General features: G+C 45.0%; 1 protein-coding gene and 1 pseudogene across 4 annotated transcripts in view; both read left to right on the top strand.

The window, feature by feature from the left end:
• TTF2 (transcription termination factor 2) overlaps positions 1 to 26,876 on the top strand; it is a 43,721-nt gene that overhangs the window by 5,353 nt on the left and 11,492 nt on the right. For 2 of the 4 annotated variants that reach the window (XM_051858758.2, XM_008264600.4), the window contains 14 exons: positions 9,968 to 10,034; positions 10,822 to 11,808; positions 12,672 to 12,786; positions 13,113 to 13,280; positions 15,073 to 15,200; positions 16,419 to 16,500; positions 18,333 to 18,452; positions 19,561 to 19,711; positions 21,889 to 21,994; positions 23,875 to 24,056; positions 24,691 to 24,844; positions 25,148 to 25,239; positions 25,926 to 26,008; positions 26,372 to 26,505. In XM_051858758.2, coding sequence (XP_051714718.2) covers positions 9,968 to 10,034; positions 10,822 to 11,808; positions 12,672 to 12,786; positions 13,113 to 13,280; positions 15,073 to 15,200; positions 16,419 to 16,500; positions 18,333 to 18,452; positions 19,561 to 19,711; positions 21,889 to 21,994; positions 23,875 to 24,056; positions 24,691 to 24,844; positions 25,148 to 25,239; positions 25,926 to 26,008; positions 26,372 to 26,505 — 2,569 coding nt within the window. The remainder of the gene's footprint in view (positions 1 to 9,967; positions 10,035 to 10,821; positions 11,809 to 12,671; positions 12,787 to 13,112; positions 13,281 to 15,072; positions 15,201 to 16,418; positions 16,501 to 18,332; positions 18,453 to 19,560; positions 19,712 to 21,888; positions 21,995 to 23,874; positions 24,057 to 24,690; positions 24,845 to 25,147; positions 25,240 to 25,925; positions 26,009 to 26,371; positions 26,506 to 26,876) is intronic. The other 2 variants (XM_008264602.4, XR_011390502.1) reach the window with 2 other exon arrangements.
• LOC127493861 (small nucleolar RNA SNORA40) lies at positions 7,913 to 8,005 on the top strand (annotated as a pseudogene).

Genomic DNA, 26,876 nt, shown 5'->3' with positions numbered 1-26,876 from the left:
ATTTTCCACATGTTGTCCAATTGTTGCAGCGCTGATTTTGAAGATCTTTCTTTTCCCTTTGAAATACATGAGATCTTTGTAAAAAGGCAGTTGATCGTATATGTGTGTCTGTTTTGGGGATTGATGATCTGTTCCATTTGATCTGTTTGCCTATCCTAATACAGTTAATCAGATAAAATAGTGTGAATCCTCCAACTTTATTCTTTTTTAAGATTATGTTAGCTATTCTGGAATTTTTGTTTAAAGATTTATATATTTGTTTGAAAGAGTGACAGAGAAAGAGCAGGGAGGGGGAACAGAGAAAGAGATCTTCATTTTCTGTTACACTCCCCAAATGTCTGCAATAGCCAGGATAGGGCCAGGCGCTAAGCCAGGAGCCTGAAACTCCATCCAGGTCTCCCACGTGGGTGGCGGAGGCTCAGGTATGGGGGCCATCTTCCACTGCCTTCCCAGGCACATTAACAGGAGACTGGAATGGAAATGGAGCAGCCAGGGTTCACACTGGTGTCCACATGGGATGCCTTCATCACAACTGGAGGCTTAATCTGCTGTACCACAATACTGGCCCCAAAAGAATAGACTTTTTTTTTTTTTTTTTTTTTTTTAAGATTTATTTATTTATTTGAAAGGCAGAGTTAGAGAGGAAGAGAGAGATCTTCCATTCACTGGTTAACTCCCCAAATGGCTGCAACAGCTGGAGTTCTGATGTGAAACCAGGAGCTTCTTCCATGTCTCCCAAGTGGGTGCAGGGGCCCAAGCACTTGGACCATCTTCTGCTGCTTTCCTTGGTACGTTAGCAGGGAGCTGGCTCAGAAGTGGAGTAACCAGGACTCAAACTGGCACCCATGTGGGATGCTGGTGTCGCATGCTGCAGCTTTACTCACTACACCACAGCACTGGTCCCCAAATAAATACATTTTTGAAAAAAAAAATTCTCCATACTAAATATATAAGGCTGAGAGATGATCAGTGTCATAAAATAGAAAAAAAAAAAAGCATATACTAAATATATTTCTTTCATCCCAAACCTAGAACACTTTTAGTATTGGAGCTTTGAAAATGTTGTTTTAGGGCAAATAAAATGCAGTTCACAACATATAAGCAAACATGTACCCTGATAGGTGGGGATTTAAGCAGAAAAAAATCAGCTTAGGAATAATCTTCCTCGGCAGACAGTAAGGGCACTCAGCCGGAACCCTTGTACTGTGGACAGTGACCTCAGGGAGTTTATGGGCGTTTGTGGGTTTTTGAATAGTTTTACATTCTCTAATTAATACTATTATGTTTGGCTTACAGCTAGGAGATGGTGCAGCAGAGTAATGGGGGCGGTGAGATGTAAATCAAAGCTAAGGCACCCACTTGTTTAAGCCTTGCCGCATTCACATAGATGCACTTCTCCAGCTGAAACACCAGATGGCAGCACTCACCAGCATTTGGCCAGCTCTGTCAGACATGGCCCTCTGTGCATGGGCAATGACATAAGCGTGACAGTCTCTGCAGAACCAGAGGGAAGCAACTGACGGGAATGATGTGGTGCACCCTGGCTGCACACATTAAGTATCGTCGTCCGTTCCCGAGTTCCTGTTTCTCTCTTCTATCTCAGAGCTCTTGTTTTCTAGATACAGGGCCTATGAATGTTTAAAGCACGTTTTTGTTCTTTTTATCTTTATTTTATTTTATTTGAAAAACAGAGACAGACATCCTCTGGCCTGTTTCTCAAATGTCTGCAACAGCTGGCGCTGGGCCAGGCTGTAACCACAAGCCTGCAGCTCAGTCCAGGTCTCCCTTGAGGATGGCAGGGACCCAGCGTCTTGCGTCATCACTGCTGCCTCCCAGGGTGGACATCTGCAGAGAGCTGACATTGGGAGCAGAGCCGGCGCTCAAACCCAGGCCCTCCAGAGCGGCATGCAGGCATCCTAAGCCACATCCCTACTGCTGTGCCAGACATCCAGTTCACATTTTAGTCTTCTAAATAGTTGTGGGATATTAAAAATATTTATTTTTAAATTACTGTGTTTTATTTATTTACTTTAAAAGATTTATTTGAAAGTCAGAGTTACAGAGAGAAAGGGAGAGACAGAGAGAGATCTTCCATCTGCTGATTTACTCCCCAGATGGCTGCAGTGCCAGGGCTGAGGCAGGCCGAAGCCAGGAGCTTCATGCTGGGCTCCCACTTGGGTGGCAGGGGCCTACATGCTCTGGCCATCCTCCACTGCTTTTCCTAGGCCATTAGCAGGGAGCTGGATCAGAAGTGGAACAGCTGTGGCTTTACCCACTATGTCACAACGCAGCTCCCTTAATTTTTTTTTTTTTTTTTTTTTGAGAAATAATAAGAAAGGAAAAGGGCAAAGAAGAGAGATTGAGAAAGTGATAGAGACCCCTGTCCACTGGTTCACTCCCCAAACGCCCACCAGGCCAAAGACAGAAACCAGGAACTCAATCCAGGTCTCCCACGTGGGTGGCAAGAACCCAACTACTCGAGTCATCACTATGGCCTCCCAGGGTCTGCATTAGCTAGAATTAGGAGCCAGAGCCAGGAACCAGAGCCCAGGGTATCCACCGTGGGACACAGGCTTCCCAGCTGATGTCTTAACCGTTAGGCCCAAATCCCACCCCTAAATAGTTTATTTTTAATAGCACATGAATTCTTGTATGTCTAGAAAACTTGTGTTGTCGCTCACTGGGTGAAATTGGCATGCAGATTATCTAGCCCCAGTGTCATCGGTTGATGATGGAAAGGCATCTGGGCATGAACCAGACCTGTGCAGAAGGTCCTTGGCCCCGCCAAGCTGTGAAGAACTCCAGTTAATAAAGCCAGGACTTGGTGGTGTGGAGTGTCATGGACTGGGCTGTGAGTGGATGAAATCCTTGTGCATAAGGATGTTAGCCCTTCATCTTGTGTATGGCAGTTACTTCTTCCCGGCTGCATTTTGCCTTATAATTTTGCTTATAGTATTTTTACTACATGGACATTTACAACTTTTATGTAGTTAAAATTACCAGATTCCTTACCTTAGCTTCAGAGTTTTATGTCATACTAAGAAAAGCCTTCACTTTAGATTTACAAAAATATTCATCTCATCTCTTTTGTCCCTAGAGTACTTATTTATATGAAAGGGAGAGGGAGAGAGGAAAAGAGGGAGGGAGAGGGAGAAGGAGAGAGAGAGAGAGATATCTTCCAGTTAATTGATTCATTCCTCAAATGGCCACAACAGCTGGGCCTGGGCCAGGCCAAAGCTGAGAGCCAGGAACTCAGTTCAAGTCTCCGATGTGGAGTGATAGGGACCCAAGTGCTTCAGCCATTGCCTGCTGCCTCTCAGGGTGTGCACTAGCAGGAAGCTGGAATTGGAAGCAGACCTAGGACCAGAACCCAGGCCCTCGAATACGGGATGTGGGTTCCACTGTGCCAAACACCACGCCCCGCCCCCTCCCCAGCACTTAGAGTTTTGCTTCTTCACCTTCACATTTTTATTCCGTCTTGAATTTTAGTGTGAAGGACTAGAGTAGAGAGCTAGCCTTTGGTTTTTCCAGCACTGGAGCGTGTAAGACGTGGGCTTGTGACTCTAAGGGCCCTTTGACACGGCTTGGGGAAGAGTTAGACCTACCAGCATCAGGGAATAGGCTGATCTGCACCTCACACTGCCAAACCCAATGTGTATCTGCTTAGTGTATCCGAGTCAGTGAGCTCCCATCTGCTGGTTCACTCCCCAGATGCCTGTAACAGCCAGGTCTGGGCCAGGCTGAAGCCAGGAGCTGGGAACTCAGTCCAGGTCTCCTTCCCTGGTGGCAGGAGCCCCAACTGCCTGAGCCAATACCTGCTGCTTCCCTGGAATCGGAATTGGGAACCCAGGCCCTCCAAGGTGAGATGCAGGTGTCCCTAATCGGCAGCTTAGCCCCTAGGCCAACTGCCTGCCTCTGATTGTTTCTGTTATTGCATATGCTCTTTAATCATCATAATGACTGGATGAGGTGTGACTATTATTATTTTACCCTTTTACAGAAAAGGAAATTGCTATGGGGCTTTTGAGTAAAGTCTGATGTGTCAGAACTGACTCTGTGGTAGGAGTGGGATTAGAACCAAGGGAGGGTAGTGCTAGAGCCTGAGAGAGTCCCAGCCTGCTGCAGTGAGTGCTGTTGTGGGTCTGGTGCTGGTAACCCTTAGCTGCTTTCTGGGAGAAAGGAGGGTTTGTATTCTGGTAAAGGTTTGGCTTCCTTCTCGTTGTTATTTATAACCTGTGTCCTGGAAAATAATTAATTAGCATCCTGGAGACATTCCGTGCATCTTCATAGCAGAATCAATATTTACTTTCACTGTGAGAATATATTTCCACTGCCTTCTTTGTTGATTTATAATTTAATAAACATAATGGAAACATTTAATCCTAAAAACAGAGAAGCCCAGCCAGATTGATTTTAATTAAAAATATAAGTAAAAAGCATTTTTAGCCTTGCCCCTAGTACATAGCAGATGCTCAGTATGTGTTGTTTTCTTCTTTCTCCAACTCTTGTGCTTCTCCTGAAAATCCCCATGACTTTAAAATAGGTACCACTTATGAAATGTTCTCTCAATACAGATTTTAGTACCCAGCACACTTCGAACAACAGCCGCATTTGTTCTTGATTTATTTTCATCAATAGCAGCACTCCCAATGGTAGCTGGTACTTTGGATTTTATGCATTTAAAGAATTTCAAACATTTTATTTATTTAATTTATATGACAGATAGAGTTATAGACAGTGAGAGAGAGAGACAGAGAGAAAGGTCTTCCTTCCGTTGGTTCACCCCCAAATGGCCGCTATGGCTGGCGCTGTGCTGATCTGAAGCCAGGAGCCAGGTGCTTCTTCCTGGTCTCCCATGCGGGTGCAGGGCCCAAGCACTTGGGCCATCCTCCAGTGCCCTCCTGGGCCACAGCAGAGAGCTGGACTGGAAGAGGAGCAACCGGAAATAGAACCCGGCGCCCACATGGGATACCGGTGCCGCAGGTGGAGGATTAATCAAGTGAGCCTTGGCATCAGCCCCCAAACATTTTATTACACGTGTTCAATATACTATCCTGCACTGAGAAAAATTAGATAAGTACATTTTTTAAAAATTGTGAGCTTGAACGGGAACATTGTGAGTTTGTACAAGAGGGAGAGTGTGGATCTGTTTTCTTTTTGCCTTAGCTTTTACGGCATATAGGAGCGTTGGGGCAGGATCATCTTTGCTTTTCCCTCTAGGCTTGGGGAACTTGAGACCCACTCAGGATTAGCTTTGAATCAGGATGCACACTGTTGTGGTTCATATTGTGCATCACAGGGCATTTAAGAAGTTAGAAAATTTAGCTAAAGGAAAGCAGAAAGAAGGAACTGATGAAGGTGAAAATTGAATAAGACAGCTGCAAAAAGACAACCAATAAAATCCAAAGGTTAACCTGATCGAGAGAAGCAGAAAGCACAGATTCACAGTATGAGGAATGAGGAGTCTGCAGTTGTACTGAAACATGCGCAATGGCACATGCAGAGCTATTTATTTGTTGTGATTTGCTTTCAGAAGTAAAGTATTAGAAAGAACACAATTCTGGATCCAGTTAAAAATAATGCAACACTCATAAGTAGAAAACTGTATCTGTGAGAAGTCTATGAATAAGGAAGCCTTTTATATAAATGTTCTTACAGAAAAATATCCAAGTATATTGTGTTTTTTATAAGATTTATTTTATTTATTTGAAAGAGTTACAGAGAGAGGTAGAGACACAGAGAGAGATCTTCCATCCTTTGGTTCACTCCCTAGATGGCCGCAACGGCCTGAGCTGAGCCAATCCAAAGCCAGGAGCCAGGAGCTTCTTCCAGGTCTCCCATGTGGGTGCAGGGGCCCAAGGACTTGGGCCATCTTCTACTGCTTTCCCAGGCCATAGCAGAGAGCTGAATTGGAAGTGGAGCAGCCGGGACTAGAACCAGCACCCATGTGGGATCCCGGCGATTCAAGCCAGGGCTTTAACCCACTGTGCCACAGTGCCGGCCCCAAAGGCATATTGTTAAGTTAAATGGAAACAAAAATTAAAAAAGCAGGGGTCCAGTATTGTGGTGTAGCGGATTAAGTCACTGCTTTTCACTCTGGCATCCCATATTGGAGTGCCTATTTGAGTCCCAGCTGCTCCACTTCTGATCCAGCTGCTGCTAACGCTCCTGGGAATGCAGCAGAGCTTGGCCCAGGTACTTGAACCTTTGCCACCCATGCATGCAGCTGAATGGAGTTCTGTGCTCCTGACTTTGGCTTGGCCCAGCCCTGGCCATTATGGCTATTTGGGAAGTGAATCGGCAGACGGGATATCTCTCTTAATTTGTCTCTCCCTCTCTCTCTGTCACTCTGCCTTTCAAACAAACAAATATATAAACTTTTTTGTATAAAAGGGCAAGAAATTTAATATTGTTTGATCATCCTCTATCCAAAATGCTTGGGATGGAGCCAGCGCTATGGCATAGTGGATAAAGCTGCTACCTGCAGTGCTGGCATCCCATATGGATGCTGGTTCAGGTCCCAGCTGCTCCACTTCCAATCCAGCTCTCTATTATGACCTAGGAAAGCAGTAGAAGATGGCCCAAGTCTCTGGGTCCCTGCACCCATGTGAGAGACCTGGAAGAAGCTCCTGGTTCCTGGCTTTGGATCAGCCAGCTCCAGTCATTGTGGCCATCTGGGAAGTGAACCAGCAGATAAAAGATTCTCTCTCTCTCTCTCTCTGTAACTGCCTTTCAAATAAAAATATCGTTAAAAAAAAAAAAAAGAAAGTTAAAAAAAATACTTGGGATCTCTCTTTCTCTCTCTCTCTCTGCCTCTGTAATTCTACCTTTCAAATAAATAAATCGTTAAGAAAGTTAAAAAAAAATGCTTGGGATCAGAAGTGTTTGCGGATTTCAGATTTGGAATATTTTCATATATGAGTACATAATGAGACATCTTGGCTTAGGGATGGTATCTAAATCTTTTTTTATTTATTTATTTATTATTTTTTTGACAGAGTGGACAGTGAGAGAGAGAGAGAGACAGAGAGAAAGGTCTTCCTTTGCCGTTGGTTCACCCTCCAATGACCGTCGCGGCCAGCGTGCTGCGGCTGGCGCACCGCGCTGATCCGATGGCAGAAGCCAGGTACTTATCCTGGTCTCCCATAGGGTGCAGGGCCCAAGTACTTGGGCCATCCTCCACTGCACTCCCTGGCCACAGCAGAGAGCTGGCCTGGAAGAGGGACAACCGGGACAGAATCCGGCGCCCCGACCAGGACTAGAACCCGGTGTGCCGGCGCCGCAAGGCGGAGGATTAGCCTAGTGAGCTGCAGCGCCGGCTGGGTATCTAAATCTAAACATGAAATTCCCTGTTTCATGTATATTGTATGCACATAGCCCAAAAATAGTTGTACACACTGCTTGTAATAATTTTGTGTAGGAATAGTTTCGTGGTACTGAATTTTTCCAGTTTCTGGATCATGTTGATGTGTTGAAGTGTTCAGGTTTGGGAACAGTTTGGATTTTGTGTTTTCAGAGTAGGGCTGTTCCACCTATAGTATAGATACTAACTTAACTATTTCCATAGCAGAGGAAGAAATCATGTATATGTATCTCTATTGACCTGAGTATGCACTTAAGAATCTCTCTAGAGGTAAACAAAAAGATGATAAGAGTGGCTATGTGCTGAGAGGGAGGTGAGTAGGCAGATATGGAATGGAGGGTGCCTTTCACTGCCTATTGTATACTTTTTGACTGACTACATTGCCTACTTTAAAAAATGCATTTTAAAAGCTGTTGTTTAACTGATAAAATGTTTTTAGGAACTGTGTTAAGCCATAAAAAAAAAAAAAAAAAAAAAAAACACTCAATTCTGTTTTATTCAGCAGTGTTTAACCACTGTATACAAAAGGCAAGCATTTAACTGTGGACAAAGACTTGTGGACAGGTACAAAAGACAAATACTCTTTTACCACTCAGAACTCACTGTTCTGTGTGAATTTTGATACATTTAAGAAGGAGTATGATAAGTAAGAGAGGTAAAGGTGATGAGGGTATTGATAACATAAAGAGTCAGTCCAGGATTGAGGAGTTGATAATTAAAAAGTACAGGACACAAGGGACATCTCAGTGTATTGATTTAGCATTCCAGTTTTCAGGTTGACATGATAAATTAAGATGGCCCTTTCTTATAAAGGCTTTTATTGTGACAACATGTCTAGCATTGAAGATCTATCTTAATGTAAGTGTTTGGATCATATTTGTTTAAATGTAGTAAGTGATGTACTGTCAGATTAATTTAAAGATAGCTTCCACAGGTGTCATTAAAAAAAAAAAAGGCAAAACATAGCCAGGAATAAAGAGATCTTACGTGGCTGTTGTCTTCTAGTTGCTGAAAAGATGGTTGGGTAGACAAGCATATGCAAATGTAGTGCAAGGAAATACAGCAAAATTACAGAAGGGATTCTGAAGATGACCCATGAAGAGTGGGAAAATCTGCAGAAGGGGAGTGACATGGGCAGGGGCTGTCAGGGATTGGTGGGACTTCATCAGCTGCAGATGGGAGCAAATGAATAGGGATAAAGAGAACGTCCTTAGGATCGAGAGAGGCATACATGTGAAGTCTGGTGAGCTGGAGAACGGGTGGCTCACTCAGGACTCAGAGCAGTGTAGTATCTCTTGCTGGGGTACCAGCTATCTTTATACAAAACTTGCAATGGGATGCAAGTTTGTATTTTTTTTTAATTGAAGATAGTAAATATGTACACAAGTAGACAGGAAAGGATTATACAGCACATGAGCTTTGACAATGACCAACTCTTGACTAATTCTGTTCCATATATACCCTACCTACTTTTGCCATATTTGAAATAAATCCCAACTAATATAATTGCATCTGCAAATATTTCAGTATGTAGCCCTAAAAGATATGGGCTCCTTTTTAAAAAATATCAGTTAGTGTAACAACTACCAGTAGATTCATAAATGCCATAAATCTTTTTTGTTAGTTTTAATTTTTATTTGCTTAAATTAATATCCAAATATGATTCACAAATTGCAGTTGATTAATATCACTTTGAAGTCTGTTAAGTTTCCTCTCCATATTTTTTCTCTCTTGTCCTTTTTTTCTTGAAGGAGGTAGGTTGTTTGTCTATAGTTCCCACACTGTCAACATTTTGGAGATTGTATTTCCAGTGTTTCAGTTTTCTGTGTTCCTCTGTTTGTATTTTCTATAAACTAGTAATTGGATCTAGAGGTTTGACCAGATTCAGGTTAGCTTTTTTTTGGTTTAGCTTGGCTGGGATGTTTTTGCAACATCACTTTATAGGTAGTATGTAGCCTTCCTTCAGGGACAAACAATGCCTGGTTATTTCTCCCTTTTTGATTTTGGCAGCCACTGCTAATTATCTCTCTATTTCAGTCATTCTGTAAAAGGGTTATTTATTTATTTGAGAGAAACAGAGACAAAGATAACTCCCGTCTGTTGGTTCATTCCCCAAATGCCTGCAACAACCCCTTGTGAGGGCTGAACCCCAGAACGGGGAGCTCAATTCAGGTCTCCCCTGTAGGTGGCCAGAAAGCAGTCACTTTAGCCATCACCATTATCTCCTAGTGTCTCTATTGGCAGGATGCTGGAGTCAGGAGGCAGTGCCTCATATCAAATCTAGGTGTTTTATTGGGATGCAAGTATGCTAACCAGTATCTTAACTGCTAAGCTAAACACTCACCCCTTGGTCATTCTTCATAGAGTAAAAGGAATGCATGTGTACACACTCTCTGGTTACCATGCCATCTTTATTCTTTAACTTAGCCCTTACGAATGTTCTGTGCAGCAAGAATTATTTTTTGTACATGTAAGAGTAATTGGTTCCGAATGCTCTCCTGAAGACAGTATCAAGTAGTGGTAAGTCTTGGGTTAATAAGAAGCATGTCTCTTGCTGTAACGGCTTTTCACAGCCTTGACTACTTGTGTTTTGTGCTTTGTTAGGTTGTTCTTCCGATGCACTAGGAGTAAGGCAGAGGGGAAGCACTGGTGTGGAAATGTCCCCTGGCAGGTAGGAATTGCTCATCTGTTTTCAGATCTGTTATGATTTTTTAATATTCCAGGCATCACCTGGAAAGACCTTGAAGTCCATACGAACTGGTGGGTCTTCATTAGCCTGACTCAGGAAGAGTTTTCTTTAAGCAAGCTAGACCTTAGTGGAACTGGTAATTCAGAGGACCAATTATTTGCCTCCTACTTTTACTTATTTAAATATTTTTCAAGGATTTTAAGGCAGTCAGTATTTAGCAAGAGAATCTTGACCAACTACAGCATCTTTTTGTAGATCTATATCTAGTTGATATTGGCATGAATTAAGTATAATTCATTAGCTGCTAGCATGTCAGAACTAGGAGAGGCCCAGCAGATATTTGGTATATGAAGAACTGAGGGAGATAGTGAGATGTCTTTGGGCAGAGGTGTGCCTTGAACTTGAGATTCTAGATTCCCTCAATGAAATCTTCTTGAAGCCAAAATCAAAGCTAGCGTACTAGGACAATATTTAGGTTTGGGGAAAAGTTCATTTTGAGAGATTAGTTTTCCTGAAAAGTATAAATTGTGGCTATTGGGATAGTAAAAGCACTTCGGTTTGCTCTCTACTTCTCCTTGAGGCTTAGAAGTCGTGATCATGGACAAAGCAGGAACCAAGAGTGGAAAATATGGTTAAGAAACTAAAAATTTGTAAATTGGGCATATAGTATCTTCTAGATGCAGAAATATTGGACTGCTTTTAGTGTTTCCATTTCCTCTTAAAATATATTCTATTTTATATCAATTCTACTTACTTCCATTGTCTTCAGGATCCTACTTACAAGGAACGTTCTGTAACCAGCACGTCTCAGCGTGCTCTGGAGCCATGCCCTCATCCTTACAGCCAACCACGAAACCCATTCAAGGTGCTGGACAAGAATCAAGAACCGGGTCTCTGGAAGCAGTTCCTCAAAGGGGACGGTGAGGAAAAGATGGCTGCCAAGAAGCCGAAGGAAAAGACTGGCGAGCTCTTGGATCAAAAGAAGGAACAGAAGCCCGGATCTGATTGCCGGCTGGAGAAAGATCTCTCATCTGGCCTGGTGATGAAGACACAACAATCTGTCGTTCAAGGGAAGAAGCCTGAGGAGAGAAAGAAGCCGTTTCAGCACGTGGCCAAGGAGACTGAAGGCACGCACAGCAGAAACTTTTCTGAAATGAAACCCAAGCAGTGTCGGGGAACTGAGCCGAGCAGACCATCTGCGCCTCCCCGGGAAAAGTCAGCTGGTGAGAGTCAAGGTGTCCAGAAAGAATCAGGGCTTCCAGGAGTAAAGGACACTCGGGCTTTTCCTCCGAAGGTTCACCATCCGGGCCCAGTGGCCCAGCCCCAGGCAGGCGGCTGCCTCCGCAGGGAGCTCCCCCGGAACCCGGAGGCTGGCAGAACAAAGGCTCCCGGCGATCCTCCAGCCCAGTCTCTCCAGAACGGGCTGCCCCTGGGGCGTTCCCAGCCACAGTCCGACGCGCCGGTGCCTGCCCCCCAAGGACAGGCAGCTCCACGGCTGTCCCCACGAGAGGGGCGCCGAGCTGCCACCAGCAGTGACGACAGCGAGCAAGAGGATGACGTTGTTTTTGTCGGCTCTCATCCAGGCAGCCCCTTACTCTTTGACGCGGCTCTAAACTCAGAGAAGAAGCAGAGCCTTCAACTCCCTGCCCCGAGCGTGGAGACAAAACTCTCTCCTGCCTCAGTTTCCAAGCAAATGGAACCCTCCGACCCTGCAGCCCAGCGCGTGCACCTGACAACACAACTGAGACAGAAGAAGGTAACGTTGCATGTGTGTTTCGTGCCAGAGGTCTGAGCACTGCTTGCTGTGGGCAGATATGAGCCCCTCGGGGAAGGCTGGAGTGTATTCGTGTGAAGCTTTCACAGGTGGATGTTTAGCGTCTACAGGTTATTTCTAATGCAGAAACCTGAAATTCGAAATCTCTCCCCAATTTTTTGAATACCGATGTGATGCCACAAGTGGAAAATTTCACACCTGACCTCATGTGACAGTTCACAGTCAAAATGCAGGTACCTTAAAAATAGTGTGTCTGGTTTGTAGGTTCAGTACCCACCCTGGCTCCTGATTCTAGCCTTCTGCTATGGAGGACCTGGGAAGCAGTAGTGATGGCTCAAGTGGCTGAGCTCCTGCTACCTATGTCTGAGACCTGGATCAAGTTCTAGGCTTCCCATTTGAGCCCTGGGCGTCTGTTGGCATTTGGGGAGTGAACCAGCAGTTGGAGCTCCTCACCCTCCTCTCTCTCTCTGTGTCTCAGCCTCTCAAATAAATAAATAAATATGTTAAAAGTTAAATTATGTCAAGGCTATGTGTAGAAGGTGTATATGAAACATAAGTGAATTTGGTGTTTCCACTTACGTCTCATTCCCAAGATATCTTATATGAGGGGCCTTTAAAAAGTTCATGGAAAATGTACATCATAATTTAATTTTTTATGAATTTTTTGAAGCTCCCTCATGTATGCAAATATTCCACAATCTGAAAAAATATCCTGAAATGCTGAACACTTACTTTTCCTGTCATTTGGGAATGAGTTTTGGCAGTGGAGGCTACTTTGATCCGAAGCTATCCCTCTAACACCTTGAGCGGAGGGAGAGATGCATTTTCCTGGGTCTGTTTTGCAGAGCACACTGGCATCCGTGAACATCCAGGCTCTTCCAGACAAGGGTCAGAAGTTGTTCAAGCAAATACAGGCGCTGGAGGAAGCACTCGGCGCTCTTGCCCTCTCCCCAGAACAAGGTAAAATGAGCTCTGTTCCAGAACCAGCCTTGCTCTAACTTTTGGGAGGCCACTTTGATGAAGAATGTGTTGATTTATTCACCGTTCCATTTTAGTGTCTCCTTCTGAGCTTGCTTTTAAGTTGCACTGTGATTTATAAAAACTTTCTCCTATTTCCTGTGCCGTAAGCTCTCTTTCCCATTGATTAAGCACCTGTTAAAATACTGTGTTCTCTAGGAAGCCCAGCTCACTGGAACGGTGATTCCACCCTCTCTTAACCTCCCCATCTACACCTGTAGTCCCTTTTCTTTTCTGAACTTTAACCTCTTTCGTTGTTTCTTGAACAGGAACTGATGAGAAGAGCAACACTCACGTACCACAACCGAGTAACTTCACTAAAACTACCACTGACCCTCCCCACTTGGTGCCTCCCCTACCACTTCTGGGTCGTGATCTCCAACCTGTGGGTTCTCTAGGACTAAACACCGCTGGAGAACCAGGTCAGTCCTGTGGAGGTAAGATCCAAGGGCCTGCTCCTGCTGTGAACACTTGTGATTTCAGTGCTACCTATTGCTGTCTCTGCCCATGTGAAGGAGAAGCCATTCTTGAGTTGTAAGTTGCCCAAATGATGAAGAATGAGATGAGTAGAGCTTTGCACAGTGTTACTTAGATCTCGGAGGGGACAGAGACTGCCTGTTCACTACTGAATGCTGATCAGTCAGCCCAGTGGCCAGCACACAGGAGTCATGCAGTCGGTATCTGTAGGTGAGAGCTGTGGTTCCTGGTTTTATGAGGTAGGTAGACCAGTAGATAGTGTGTGTGTGAGATTGTGTGTTTGAGTGTGTGTGTGTGTGTTCTAAGGCAGAATAGAGGAGTGACATGGGTGAAGAATGATAATAGACCCACAGAGAGCATTAGCATCCAGTTCAGCTATGTGCTTCCATCCTGAACTTTCCAGACAACTTTGAATTCAGAAGTAACTGCAGAATGGTAGCTGGTGTTGTGGTGCAGTGGGTTAAGCCGCTGGTTGCAACAGCACCGGCATCCCATATTGGAGAATTGGTTCAATTCCTTGCTCCTCTGCTTCTGGGCCAACTTCCTGCTGATGCATCTGAGAAGGCAATCGATGATGACCCAAGTATTTGGATCCTTGCCACCCATGCGGGAGACCAGGATGGAGTTCCAGGCCCCTGGTTTGGCCTGGCACAAGCCTGGCTGTTGAGGCCATTTGGAGAGTGAACCAGCAGATGGATGATCTCCCTTTCTCTATTGCTCTGCCTTTCAAATCAATGAATAAATCTCAGGAAGGAAGGAAGGGAGGGAGAGAGGGGGGAGGGAGGGAGGGAGAAAAGTAGCTGCAGAATGAAGATCCCAAGTAGAGCCTTAAACATGAGTGTTTGCTATGATTGGTTGGTTTGCTGATCGGGAGATGGGAGCACAGGTTGGCCGGCAGTGACTGGAAAAGCCAGAGCCAGTTCCCTCCCAGCTGAGACCTGCTAGGGATGTAGAGTTGAGAGCAGTAGCTAACAAGAGCGATGAGCAGTAGACTCAGTGCCATTTGAAGCTAAGGTCACTGTAAAAGGGAAAAGAGAAAACATACTTCCTCAAGTAGTGTAGCACTCTCAGCGGCTCAGGAGGGATTTTGAGGGCCTGAGTCACCTAGGGAAAATTAAGTCATGTTAGATTATTAAGGCAAGGATGTGTGTGACTTGTTTTGGAAAGAAGTCCATATGAGTAGTTTTTCATTTGAAAACATTTTAATATTTTTTCATTTGTTTAGAAACCTCTTATTTGGAATACTTCATCCCTAAAATTATAAAGAGCTGAGGGCCCATAGTTGTTAACTCGTTGCTGTAGATGTTCTCTGTGTGGAATGAGTGGGTTGGCAATGCTGAAGTATTTCCCAGTACACTGCAGTGAGCTCGGGGCCCACACGTGGCCTTTTCTGTCGCTGACTTTTCCTTCTTTGCATCCAATTCCAGGGATGTTTCCTTCCTAAAATACCGGATACCATTGCCTTTTTTGCGCCATTTCTTTAGTGCTAAAAAGAGCCATCAAAAATACCATGGGTTAGCTTGTTCTTGTCCTTATACTTTCTGTTATTTTGTCCTGTAGTGTAATAATAGTTGATGTGATTTTAGAAACAGCAGGTGGGGAGAGAGGAGCCTGTGAGACTAGGCGAGTCTCCAGGCAAGAATTTTTACACAACTCTGATCCATCACGGGGCCAAGAATTCCTTGCCTCTTTGCAGCTCTGGCCGGGACACAGTTCTTGAGACACATTTGGGTAACACCTCTTTGTATGCAGGCCACAAGAACCAAGATTGCCTTCACGCAGTGTGGAAGATCACCAGTGAAGCCATCGATGAGCTGCATCGATCCCTCGAGTCCCGTCCTGGAGAGACAGCTGAGGCAGAAGATCCGGCTGGGCTGAAGGTGAGCCCGGGCAGACCGAGGCGGAGTGGCACCCCTGAGGAGACGCCACTGCGAGTGTCCCGGCCGAGCGCCATCTGGATACGTCTTTTCCACGGATAGATGGCGACTTTCCTTGCAGTGTTTGCTCCTTTCATGTTGAGCAGTGGGAACAATAGCAAAAAACCCTGTCAAATAGTTCATAACATTATACATTTCTGTAGCAGTCAAGGATGCATGTATTGAGTTTTGGTTGATGCTACAAGCATGCAGAAGAATTGCTGTTGATAGGGACTAGTTGGGGTGAACGTGCATGTACCACATATGTAAAACAGGAAGTGACCTTAGTGTAAGATGAAGTGCATATTGCAACATACATAGACTGCATACAAAGTACAGAAAGGATTCAGAATAAAGGCAAAGTCCCTCTGTAGGCCACTCGTTATTTGTGGCCTGCCTACTTTGTGCCTGAGAGGAACTACACACCTTCCAGACAGCAGGGAGGGTAGTAACAAAAGGCTGCAAATAGAGGGAATGGCGGTTAGAGGAGGATACAGAGATGAGATAATAAGTGATGATCAGGTGTCATCAGTACCCGTGCTGGGAGGGGCAGGCGATGGCACTGAAGAGGAGGACCCCCTCTCTGAGGAGCGTGGCATTGGCACAGGGACTTAGATGTGCATAGCTTGACAACATCATGGAGTCACTGTGACATTTTGAGCAGGGATGTTTTGTGAAGGTTTTCTCAGAGTCCAGGGCTAACTGGACTACAAAGGGCCTGCGAGAGAGACTGCAGCTAGGTTACTGAAATCTGTGACCAGCAGTACAGACTGGGGCGACTACAGAGAGGCGAGCCCAGTTAAGAGACGATCAGCAAACACCCATGGAATGGCTGCTGAAAGCAGGGTGGCCCGTCAGAGGTCTTGGTCGCGAGCAGTAGAGATTCAGCAGACAAACTGGGAATCTCGCTGCAGAGGGGGTGAGGGCCTCTTAATAGTCCTGCTGGGCATTTGCTGTAAACCAGAACGTAAACGCGAGCAGAGCGACCCGGTCGGAGGGTGCCCTGGATGAGAGGGAGCGGGTGAGGGGACCTCATGGTGGGACGAGCGGCTCATACGCTGACAGCTAGAGTATCGAGGGCAGCGCTTGCAGAAGATGGAGGAGTGCAGGGTTCGTGGAGCCCCCATCTGCCTGGGCCTCTCAGCAGGAATTGCCCTTCCATCTGGTGATTACCCTTGTCAGGTCCCTCTGCTGCTGCACCAGAAGCAGGCATTGGCCTGGTTACTCTGGCGGGAAAGTCAGAAGCCACAAGGAGGAATTCTGGGTAAGTCTGCTATTGAGGTAAGTGCCCGCATTTCATGGAATGCTGGTGCGCTAATACTCTGTGTTGTTTCATTAGGTCCTCTCAACAGCCCTGTGTGGCAGGTACAATAATCTCTTATTCCACAGATGGGGAAACAGGTATAGAAATGCTTAGCTTGCTCAGACTCCCATAGCTGTGTGATCAGAGGTGTTGGTTGCAAGCAGCAGCAGCCAAGTTTGGCTGAGTAAGCAGAGGAGGTGTCTATTCTGTGGTGGCCCCCAAGTCTCTGGGAGATGTGGAGTGCCAGGCTGGAGGCCGCATTTCCAGGAGCAGTGGCCACAGCCACGTCACAAACTGGGTGTCCTAGGAAAGCGGCCTGGCTCCTTTGCTTCAAGCAGCAGCAAAGGAAACCATTGTCACCTCAGGGTCAGACATTCCACCCCCACCGCTTCCTGTAGAAAGGACTTCCAGGGAGCCTGTTTCCAGTACCACTTACATTGGAGTAAGTGGTAGGTGGAATAAGTGGAGGTGTGAGTACACCTGGTATAAAAAGCCGGGCCACACGGCCATTGCCTTAGTTGTCACAGAAGATAGAAGGGAAAGTTTTCCATTCTGCTTGGGGACTTGTCAGGCTAAAGTTCTCCAAGGTGCTCCCTTTAGAAAACATGACAGTGTCCTCATTGGCTATTAAGTGACTGTGTTGGGGTCCTCAAGCCCACCCCCAGGCTCACTGATTTGCTAGAAAAACTCATCGCATAGTCATGCTCATGGCTGTCATTTATTACAGTGAAAGGATTCAGAGCCAAGTCAGCACAAAGAGGCTCACAGGGCCCAATCCAGGGGAAGCCAGCACAAGCTTCCGGAGTCCAGAGCAGAGGCACACAGGTCCTGCTTAACTCTCCCAGTGAAGTGATCCTCACCAGAGAAGCCTGTTAGAGATCCGGTGCCCATGGCTTTTACTGGGGGCTGGGCACATAGCTTTATTTAGCCTGGCATATACCAAAATCCCAGGAGGAAAGCGGGTGGTCAGCATAAGCTGTATTGTTGGTACAGTTTCGGCAGAGTAAGCTACTCCCATCAGTTCTTAAATAGTGAGGACTCTCCCTAAATGGCAGCCAAATCCAACTTAGTGAGCAGGTCTTTCAAAGGACAGCAGACAGGCTTGCTGTGTTAACCTTCAGCACAGTGGCAGAGCCACGATTTGAATAGAGCCCATGCTCTGGCATTGTACGTGCCTTATGTCAGTGATTATGTTGGGTAAATTTCGTATCTTGATGACCAAGCCTCAGTGTCATAATCTGTTAAAATGAGCATGCATACATCTATAGGATGTAAATGTTAAATTAGATAAACTCGGTGACAAGCGCAATGACAGTACCCAAGAAATGTCCCTTTACGTCCTTCTCTGATGGTTAAGTTAAGGGGATTGTTTCGAGTTAGCTTAACCCCATGGATGTGCTAGCACCAGTAGAGGAGGGGGTAGGGTATATCTACTGGAGTTTTGTTTGCTTTTGGAGTCAACAGAAAAAGACTAAGCAACACCGTCAAACTGGAATAGATATCAATCACTATGTTAGGTAGGTAACAATATGACATGGAGGCTAGAGAAAGATCCAAATTATTAGTTTTAGATTTTATGTGAGTTGTAGTAAATATCTTTGATCTAGATCTCAAAATAAATTTTTAGAGGTGGAGTTCACTTGAGTAAGGAAGAGAAAGAATCCGTCAGGATGGGCAGAGCACAGGGACTGGAGTGGGACTGAGACCATAGGAACCAGTGATGGCTTCTCTTGTACTTGTGCTGATTCTTTGCCATAAGTAATTAATCCTTTAATTTTGTTCTTATTTTCCAGCGGATGATATGGGTTTGGGAAAAACCCTGACAATGATTGCCCTCATCCTGACCCAAAATAGTCAAGAGACAAAGAAAGAAAAGGACAAAAATGTGGCTTTGACATGGCTTTCTAAAGACGGTAGGAAAAAATGCCTTGTTCCTGTATCATTTGAGCCAGCAGAGAGGAGGAATAGTTAAGCTATGCCTTGGTCATATTTAATTTATTTGCTGGAAAACCAGAATTAGATTACTTTCTTATGATATTATTTCTGATCTGCAGTATGCTAATTATAAGTGATTATTTCTTTTCCTTTTAAAATAAAATTAGATTGGTCTGTGATTAAAATAATTTAGGGAGAAAGCTAAGGCTCTAGAAGACTTAGTTTAAGCATAGTAATTATTATTTTTGTTCTTGTTGAAGATATAACTACAGGGTACATCCAAATTAATTAGTATATTATTTTTTTAAGGATCTACCACAAATTCACATTTTAGGCACCATAGCAGAAGCTGTTTTCCATGCTTCTGAAATTTCAGGCTTTTCCAGATTATAGATGATTTCTTACTCTATGTTTTTAAAGTGTAATAATGTTGGAAGTACCTTAAAGGTCATATTTGTTACACATAGATAACACTGCTAGTAAGTCATCATGTGCACAAGGACAGCTCTCAGGGGGTTACACAGATAAAACGTCCATGGCCATGTGCTCTCAGGGCCTCCAATGACCGCTGTTGCTGCTGGCTCCTGTCCCCTGTGCGCAGAGGGACGTGTACACACACAGATGAGGGGCGATGGCACTAGTACTCCATCACTCCCTGCTTCCAAAGTAAGGTTTGCACACCTTAGAAAGGGTTTTGTACGTATATTTTAATGCGGAAGGATAATGTTATACTTTTCTGAAAAAAATAACAATACTCACAAAGAATCGACTCGGGAGGGTTAGGGAACAGTCTAGCCTTCTACCTGCGGCCAGGTGAAAGTGCATTGTGTCTTGGACACTACCCACTGTCTTCTTTAGCTTTTCTCTCTGACAGTTTTATAAGAGAAAATAAATCATTAATTGTTTTGCTTTAAAAGGCCATCTCCTGCATATCCTATTCTAGAGAGGCTGTGTGTAGAATTAAGAACAACAGCTAACAATATTGATTGTAAGAGTAAAGCCAGTCAAGAGAAAGGGTAATGCTTTAAGAAGTTACAGGCTATCTAATGAGTGTAACGAGGCATTGATGTTCCCCCCCCTCTCAAGACTCCGCTGACTTTGTCTCCCATGGGACACTGATCATCTGCCCCGCTTCCCTGATCCATCACTGGAAGAATGAGGTAGAGAAACGTGTGAAGAGCAGCAGACTGAGAGTCTACCTCTACCACGGGCCCAACCGGAACCAGCACGCCAAAGTGTAAGTGCAGAAATGTCACGTGCAGGCTCGCAGGTGTTCAGCCCCTGTGGACTTTCCTGCTCTCTGATTTTTCGCTTAGTCAAGCCTCATGATATCTGGGACATTAAACCACCTATACCCTGTACTGGGAGAGCAAGTGGTCTTTTGCTCTGTCCTTTGTCACAGTCCCCCAAAAAAGCTCCCATGTCGGGAGGCCTGAGGTCCCTGGGTTACCAGCCAGGTGGCAGCAGCATTCCCTGGTAAAAGCTGTATTGCAAGCATGGTGGCCAAATTCTGATTCCCAGTTCACGTTCTTTTTCTGTTAGTGGGAATGGAACCAGCCCCATCTTACAGAGCATCTTGATATAATACTAGTGGTCAGTTGCCCTTGGCTGATTATATATGTATTTTTATGGCTGTATTTTTCACACATGTAAGAAGCTTTAGGCTTGTGTGGGGGGTGATTAGACCCAACCGTAAATTCCTGAAGGGGGATGCTCAGGGTAGAAGAAAGGAAATGTTTCCCCAGATGGAATCTGAGTTATTTTTTTTCTTTCTTTTTTTTTTTTTTTAAGATGTATTTATTTTGAAAGTCAGAGTTACACAGAGAGAGAAGGAGAGGCAGAGAGAGAGAGAGGTCCTCCAACCACTGATTCACTCCCCTAATTGGCCTAAGTGGCCAAGCTTCCTCCGGGTTTTCTGAAGGACTTGGGCCATCTTCCACTGCTTTCCCAGGCCATAGCAGAGAGCCAGATAGGAAGTGGAGCCGCCGGGACCCAACCTGGCACCCCTATGGGATGCCGGCAGTGCAGGCTACACCACAGCCCTGGCCCCACTGTGTTTTTGTTTTAGAGGAGTTATTTTCTGTCGTAACTGTGATGTGAGGATCCGGGTTGAATCCTTGCTGCTCGAATCAAGGATGAGAACATAGTTGTTGCTGCTACTAAGGAATCTCTGCCCCCAGCCTCTGATAGTGGCTGTTTTATCTGCTGAAGAACAGGGCAGCAGTCCTGCAGGAGTAAACTACCTGACTGGGGACCCTCGGCCCAGGAACACTCCCTCTGTCTACTGGTGGGCCCCACAGCAGACAAAAGGTACCAGGACGGCCTCTGGGATGTGCAGGCCCTCCCCAGCGTGGAGTACTATGTGGGGCCTGCCTTGGTTCTGAATTTTCATGGAGAAGTAGATTGGCTCCCACTTAGTTTGCATTTTGAGGATGACTGGTCTGAAATCCAGAATATGCTGCCTACGTCTGATGCCTACGTCCTCAAGTGTTTTGGACTTTGAAATTTTCCAGGTTTTGGAATATTTACATAGATAATTTTGTAATGTTAACACTCAAAGTGTCAGTTTTGAGAACATTTTGGGTTTTAGATTTTCGAGTTGGGGTGCTCAACGTGTGGCTGACTGTAATCATTCCTGATTATTCTCACTTGTTGTGATCCTTAGGCAACTTGTAGACCTTGCATGTCATTTTTATCAAAAATGTTTACTGAATTTCTCTGAAATATACAATATTAAGCTTCAATTAAGAATCTTTACATGTAAAGAATATAGGCAAGGTAAACTGAAAGCTTATGTGAAAGCCAAACAAATTGGTTTTCACAAATCCACTGTAGAGGAGTGGGCTGGGGGCATGGCGGTTGGTGGGGAGGGGCTGCGGGAAGCACCAATGGTATAAAGTGAACAGTGCTTTGAGGGTTTCTTTCTTCCCTGAGACTGTAGAGTCATCCATCTCAAACCAGTATTAAATGTGTATTCCCAACCCTATCCCACCTGCTATTGTGGCCAAAGCATATCCAGCTTAATATGACCCTTGCCAGAGATCTGCAGTCAAATGCTCTACCACTGAGCTATACCCCCACTAGCCAGAGATTTGCTTTTCTGACTCATTAGATGGGAAGAGGGAGGCTAGTCTAGCTATAGTGAGGTGTGTAGATTGTAAAATTGATCAGAAGTGAGAGATAGGGAAGCAAACTGGGGGAACTTAATGTCTCCAACATTGTGTGTGTGTGTGTGTCTGTGTGTGTGTTTGTGTATGTGACAGAAAGAGAGAGAGAGAGAGACAAAAGTTAATGAATGCTGCTCTCTGTCTTTCCAGCCATAGGCATCTTTGTGAAGAGATCATCTCCATCTCTTTAGTTGTCCCAGTCTGTAGAGGGATTGTTTACCATTTGCTCTGTGTTGTATCTACGCAGCCTCTCGACATACGACGTTGTGATCACTACCTATAGCCTTGTGGCCAAGGAGATTCCCACAAAGAAGCAGGAGGGCGAGGTCCCAGGTGCACAGCTCAGTGTGGAGGTGAGGCTTGGGGGAGGTAGGGAGGTGGAGTCTTTTAAGCCACACACCATGTGACGGGAGTCTATTTATAGCCTTGGAGGTGGCAAATGTACCTTCCTGTGAGGGCAGGAATGCTGCAGATGTGCTTCCTGTGGAACGACTGTCCTCCCTGTGTCCAAGCTCTCACGCTCTAGATGGCCATTCAGTGATAGGGCTGATGCTCGGCGCAGTGTTCAGCTATGTTTCAGAACCAGAGATGACTGCATTGCAGTGTGGTGGTAACGCATAAATATAGCGAAGCCTCCCGCTGCTGTTTTTATTTTAGAGTGTTTGGGACATAGTCTCATACACTTTTTATCTTGATATTAAGATATCATTTCCCGCCTCTCCTCTGCTTCCCAGAAAAAGCACTTGCAAACAACAGGGCTACCCAAGGGGCAGAAGCTAAATGATAGCCACAAACCCCTCAGACTTTGCCAGGGGATCCCAGGCCATCTCAGCTGTGTGCTGTGAATACTGTGAGGCCTCCTCCCTCAGAGATGCAGCGACATCCAAGGACTGATCCTCTGTGTGAGCTCTTATTTTCAGTACAATAAAGTGTTCAGAGATTTCTGCATTTGGGAAGATCTCTAGAAGGCTTCTCCAGATTGTGACCGATCTGACTTCCCCCAGATTAAGAACTTTTCCAGATGCGTCAGGGACTCGCCATTGCTCTCAGGATAAACTCAGCATTCCTGTACATGCTGCAGTAGGTCCTGATGACCTTGCCTTCCTGAGGTGCCCTCCCCCCTCCCACACCCTGTGCCCGCCTGGGGCCCTTCCTCATCAGGGGATCTGGAGCTCCCGCAGGGCTCTGCACACTCTCCTCCCTCGTTCTCCCTCTGAGTGCGAGGGCTTCTCCACCCCTCTCCCTGGGGTAGTTTTATGTTTGTTTGTTCTGCTTCAAGAATCCTGTCTGGATTACTCTTCCCACCCTACCACAGTTCGAGTGAATGCCTCCTGTAGTACCTCGTGTTTATGCAGGTCGTGGCGCTGCGTTTGTTCAGCGAGTACTGAGCATCCTCAGGGTATCCGATGTGGTGTCAGTGGTCAGGGATGCAGCGTGGACAAGCTCAGCTAGGTCCCCACTGCTGGAGTCTGAGCTTCTCGAGTCGGAAATGTCCTTTATGTCTGGCTTAGTACCTTACGTCTAAAAGTGGACCTTTAGAACGGTTGTAGGGACTCTTAGTGAGATTTACTAAATATTTTATTGAGTGAGTGAATTTGCAGACTCAGCACAATGTAGTCCTTACCTGTGGCTGTTGCTCAAATGTGACTTGAGAGAATAAATGAAAACTTTCTAAAAAATCCTTTATTCTTTGGCATCTTAAGCTGGAGGACTGAGACTTTCAAGTTATTTATTGATTTGAAACTGCATTCCTACTCTTGGCTTCTTTTTTGTGAAAAATAAATAAATAATTAATTAATTTGAAAGCCAGAGAGAGAGAGACAGAAGAAAGTGAGCTCCATCTGCTGGTGTACCCTCCAGATTCCCATAAAGGTCAGCTGGAGCTGGGGCCAGGGCAGGGCTGGAGGCCGGAGCCAGGAACTCAGTCCAGGTTCCCCACATGGGTGGCAGGAATCCAGTTACTTGAGCCATCTCTGCTTCCTCCCAGGGTCTGCTTTAGCAGGAAGTTGGAGTCAGATATCAAACCCAGGCACTCTGATGTGGTACATGAGCGTCTTAACCGCTAAACACCTGTTCCCTACTCTTGGTTTTTTAACTCCTGTTCAGTGTAGCTGATCTAAACAAATCTGAAGTTAAAACTGAATCCTCAATATCTGCTTGTACTTCTCCTTATCTCCTTGAAGATATGTACATCGTCCTTATTGTTCTTGGGTTTCCCTTGTATTTCTTCCAGGGCATTTCAACACCTTTGCTTGGAGTAGTCTGGGCTCGGATCATATTGGATGAAGCTCACAATGTTAAGAATCCCCGCGTGCAAACGTCGATAGCGGTGTGTAAGCTGAAGGCGCATGCCCGCTGGGCTGTCACTGGAACCCCCATTCAAAACAACTTGCTGGATATGTATTCCCTGCTGAAGTGAGTAACTTCCTATCTCACGATGACTCCAGTGTGTGCCAGATGATCTCGTGGAGCAGATGGCAAGGCTGTCAACCTTTAGAGAGCAGGAGAATTAATATTTATGAGATGGGATCTGTGGATTGACTGCCTGATCTAGGACTTTGATTACATCCAGCCCCTACATAGGCAAAAACACAGGACAGGTGGAATTAAAGGAAACAAAAGTCATCTTTCTTTAGTCCAGTGAATGTTTGGGTCTGCCCTCCAATTTATTTGAAGCAAAGAGAAAAGAATGCTGATTTTAAAATACGTCCTGTTGTTCAAGTTAGCCCATAACAGGATGTGGAATGTCTTTGCTAACCTTTAAAGCTTTAGGAATAAATTCTAACTACTGGCTGTATGTCTTGTGAGGATATAGACATTGTTAATGGGAAATCTTACATTTTTAAAATGTGGTTTTCATTATTGACTGGGATCCTTTTGATCAGGTTAACAGAGAGCTTTGCTATGAAATGCAGTTTTAAAAATGATCAGATGACAGATGTAACAGAAAATCTGATTTGTTTTTCATGTTGTATCTCACTTTGAACCTTCACTCTTTTCTCCTCTATTGCCCCTTCCCTACTCTGCCTTTCCATCCACAACACAAAAGATTTCTTCGTTGTTCTCCATTTGACGATTTCAATCTGTGGAAAAGTCAGGTTGACAATGGTTCAAAAAAAGGAGGAGAACGGTTAAGTATTTTAACCAAGAGCCTTTTGCTGAGGAGAACAAAAGACCAACTGGATTCCTCTGGCAGGCCTTTGGTAAGCAGATGTGTTCCTGCCCCGTGGCGGCCAGGGGAAGGGGGTGTGTGCCTTGGCTTGGACAGCAGCTGTCTGCTGTGCTTCCGGAACCTGGAACCCCCAGTTGTCGTCTGGTGCCTCAGTTACAACGGCGCCCTTGTGCTGTAGTCAGAGTGGGCCTGGGTGTAGGCAAGGGTGGTAGCTGCTCCCCCAGGGTTGGCTAGGTTTCCAGTGTCAATCTGGGGAATTTACTTTGCAAACTTCAGTTAATTTATGTAGGTTTGTGCCAGTTTTTCTTTTTTTTTTTTTTTTTCACTCTTCCAGGTGACCCTGCCCCAGCGTAAATTTCAGTTGCACCGTTTAAAGCTTTCCGAAGATGAAGAGACTGTTTACAATGTCTTTTTTGCAAGATCAAGGTATGTGCAATGAAGAAACCCCTTCCATTGGTATTGTTGCTTTATTCCTATCTTTCATTAAACGTGAATCAAGGGTCAAATTTCCATAAACTATTTTTTCTGGTATTATTGATAAGTTTGGTATCTGTATTCTTTTATTTTTTTCCTTTGGTTCTTCCTCTCTTCCTCCTTCTGCCATTGTGTGTCATAGACACACTGGAGGCAAAATTTTGAACCTATTCCTCATTGACTTCCTGGCATAGATGTCACAGGGGGTGGGAGGGACAATATACACTGAATCTGACCTTTGACCTGTCATCCAGCATCTCACTGACACTTAAAAAGCTGCCTTGCTATCCTTCATATTGTCTGTTTTTAGCACTTTCTCTAGAGCTCTTGTCTTCCGAATTCCAGCTTAATTCTCTCCCACCTGATACCTCTCATTTCCAATGTAGATGTATTTTTTTTTTCTGTTTTCTTACCTTATACTTATTAGCTCATTTGGGAAAATGGTTTGGGTTTTTAAAATAATTGTTTTTTGGGCGTTACCTTTGGCCAATGCTTGCTGTAGGATTGGCAGCATTTAATAAGTCCATTGCTATAATTTGCCAAGGCCCCGGCACAAGCACAGTGGAGGAGTGGCCATTGTAAACCTGTCTGATCTTAGCAAACATTATCCATGGCTTTGCTTTTTTGATGTGAGGCAGGTCAGCTCTGCAGTCCTATCTAAAACGACATGAGAGTGGAAGCAGCCTATCAGGAAGAAGTCCTGATAATCCGTTCAGCAGAGGTAAGCTGTGGAATGCTCACAATACGTAAGGCCGATAACAATGGGCTGCGTAACCGAAATGGGAGCTATGAATCTTTGGTGTCAGAGACTTGACCTTAGCAAGGAACCTCAAACCAGAGTGAAATATACTCGCCATACCTAGGATCAGAACTTCTTTTTGATTATTTTGTAAATCTGCCTCATTAAACTACAGGTGAGTTTATAAGGAAAACCAGTTTTTCACTTGGCTTACTTGGTCTAGAAGTAAGTTATAACTATACTATATTATTGGATACCAACAAGTTTAAAATAGCGTGCATTCATTCCCTGTCTTCCTGGTATCTGTCTGTGTTAAATCCTGTGGTTTGTTCTCCCTCCTGGAAGTGGCCCAGGAGTTTGGGTCCAGTGGGCCAGGATCCTCCATGGCAGCAGACTCACCGAGGTCCAGCACCGTCCACATACTGTCCCAGTTGCTGAGACTCCGCCAATGTTGCTGTCATCTTTCTTTACTGAAGTCGGTAAGAGAAGCCCCTGCCTGGCCCAGGGAAGCCACTGGAGAAAGCAGTTTCAGTCTCCCGTGGCAGGGATCCAGGCTGCTGGGCAGGGGAAGCGCTGTTCTGGATTTCCTGGTGGGGCATGGAGGAGGGGCATGTATTTATTCTGTCAGTCTTATTAATCTTGATAATTCCCATGGCATGAGAACAGTGTATCCTTATTGTTTCTTTTGTTTTAGAATGGAAAATGGCATTTTTTTTTTCAAAAGGAAACCACTTCTGAATGCTTTTTGGTATTTCAGAATGTCACCAAGTTAATTTAGCTATTGGTGTTTTCTGCCTTCAGGTAGTATTCAGGTAGGCTTTTCTGTATAAAACCCAAGTCATTATAGAAA

The sequence above is a fragment of the Oryctolagus cuniculus genome, chromosome 7 (genome assembly GCF_964237555.1).
Source record: "Oryctolagus cuniculus chromosome 7, mOryCun1.1, whole genome shotgun sequence".
Taxonomy (NCBI): Eukaryota; Metazoa; Chordata; class Mammalia; order Lagomorpha; family Leporidae; genus Oryctolagus; species Oryctolagus cuniculus.
This window is presented reverse-complemented; position numbering and strand designations above follow the sequence as displayed.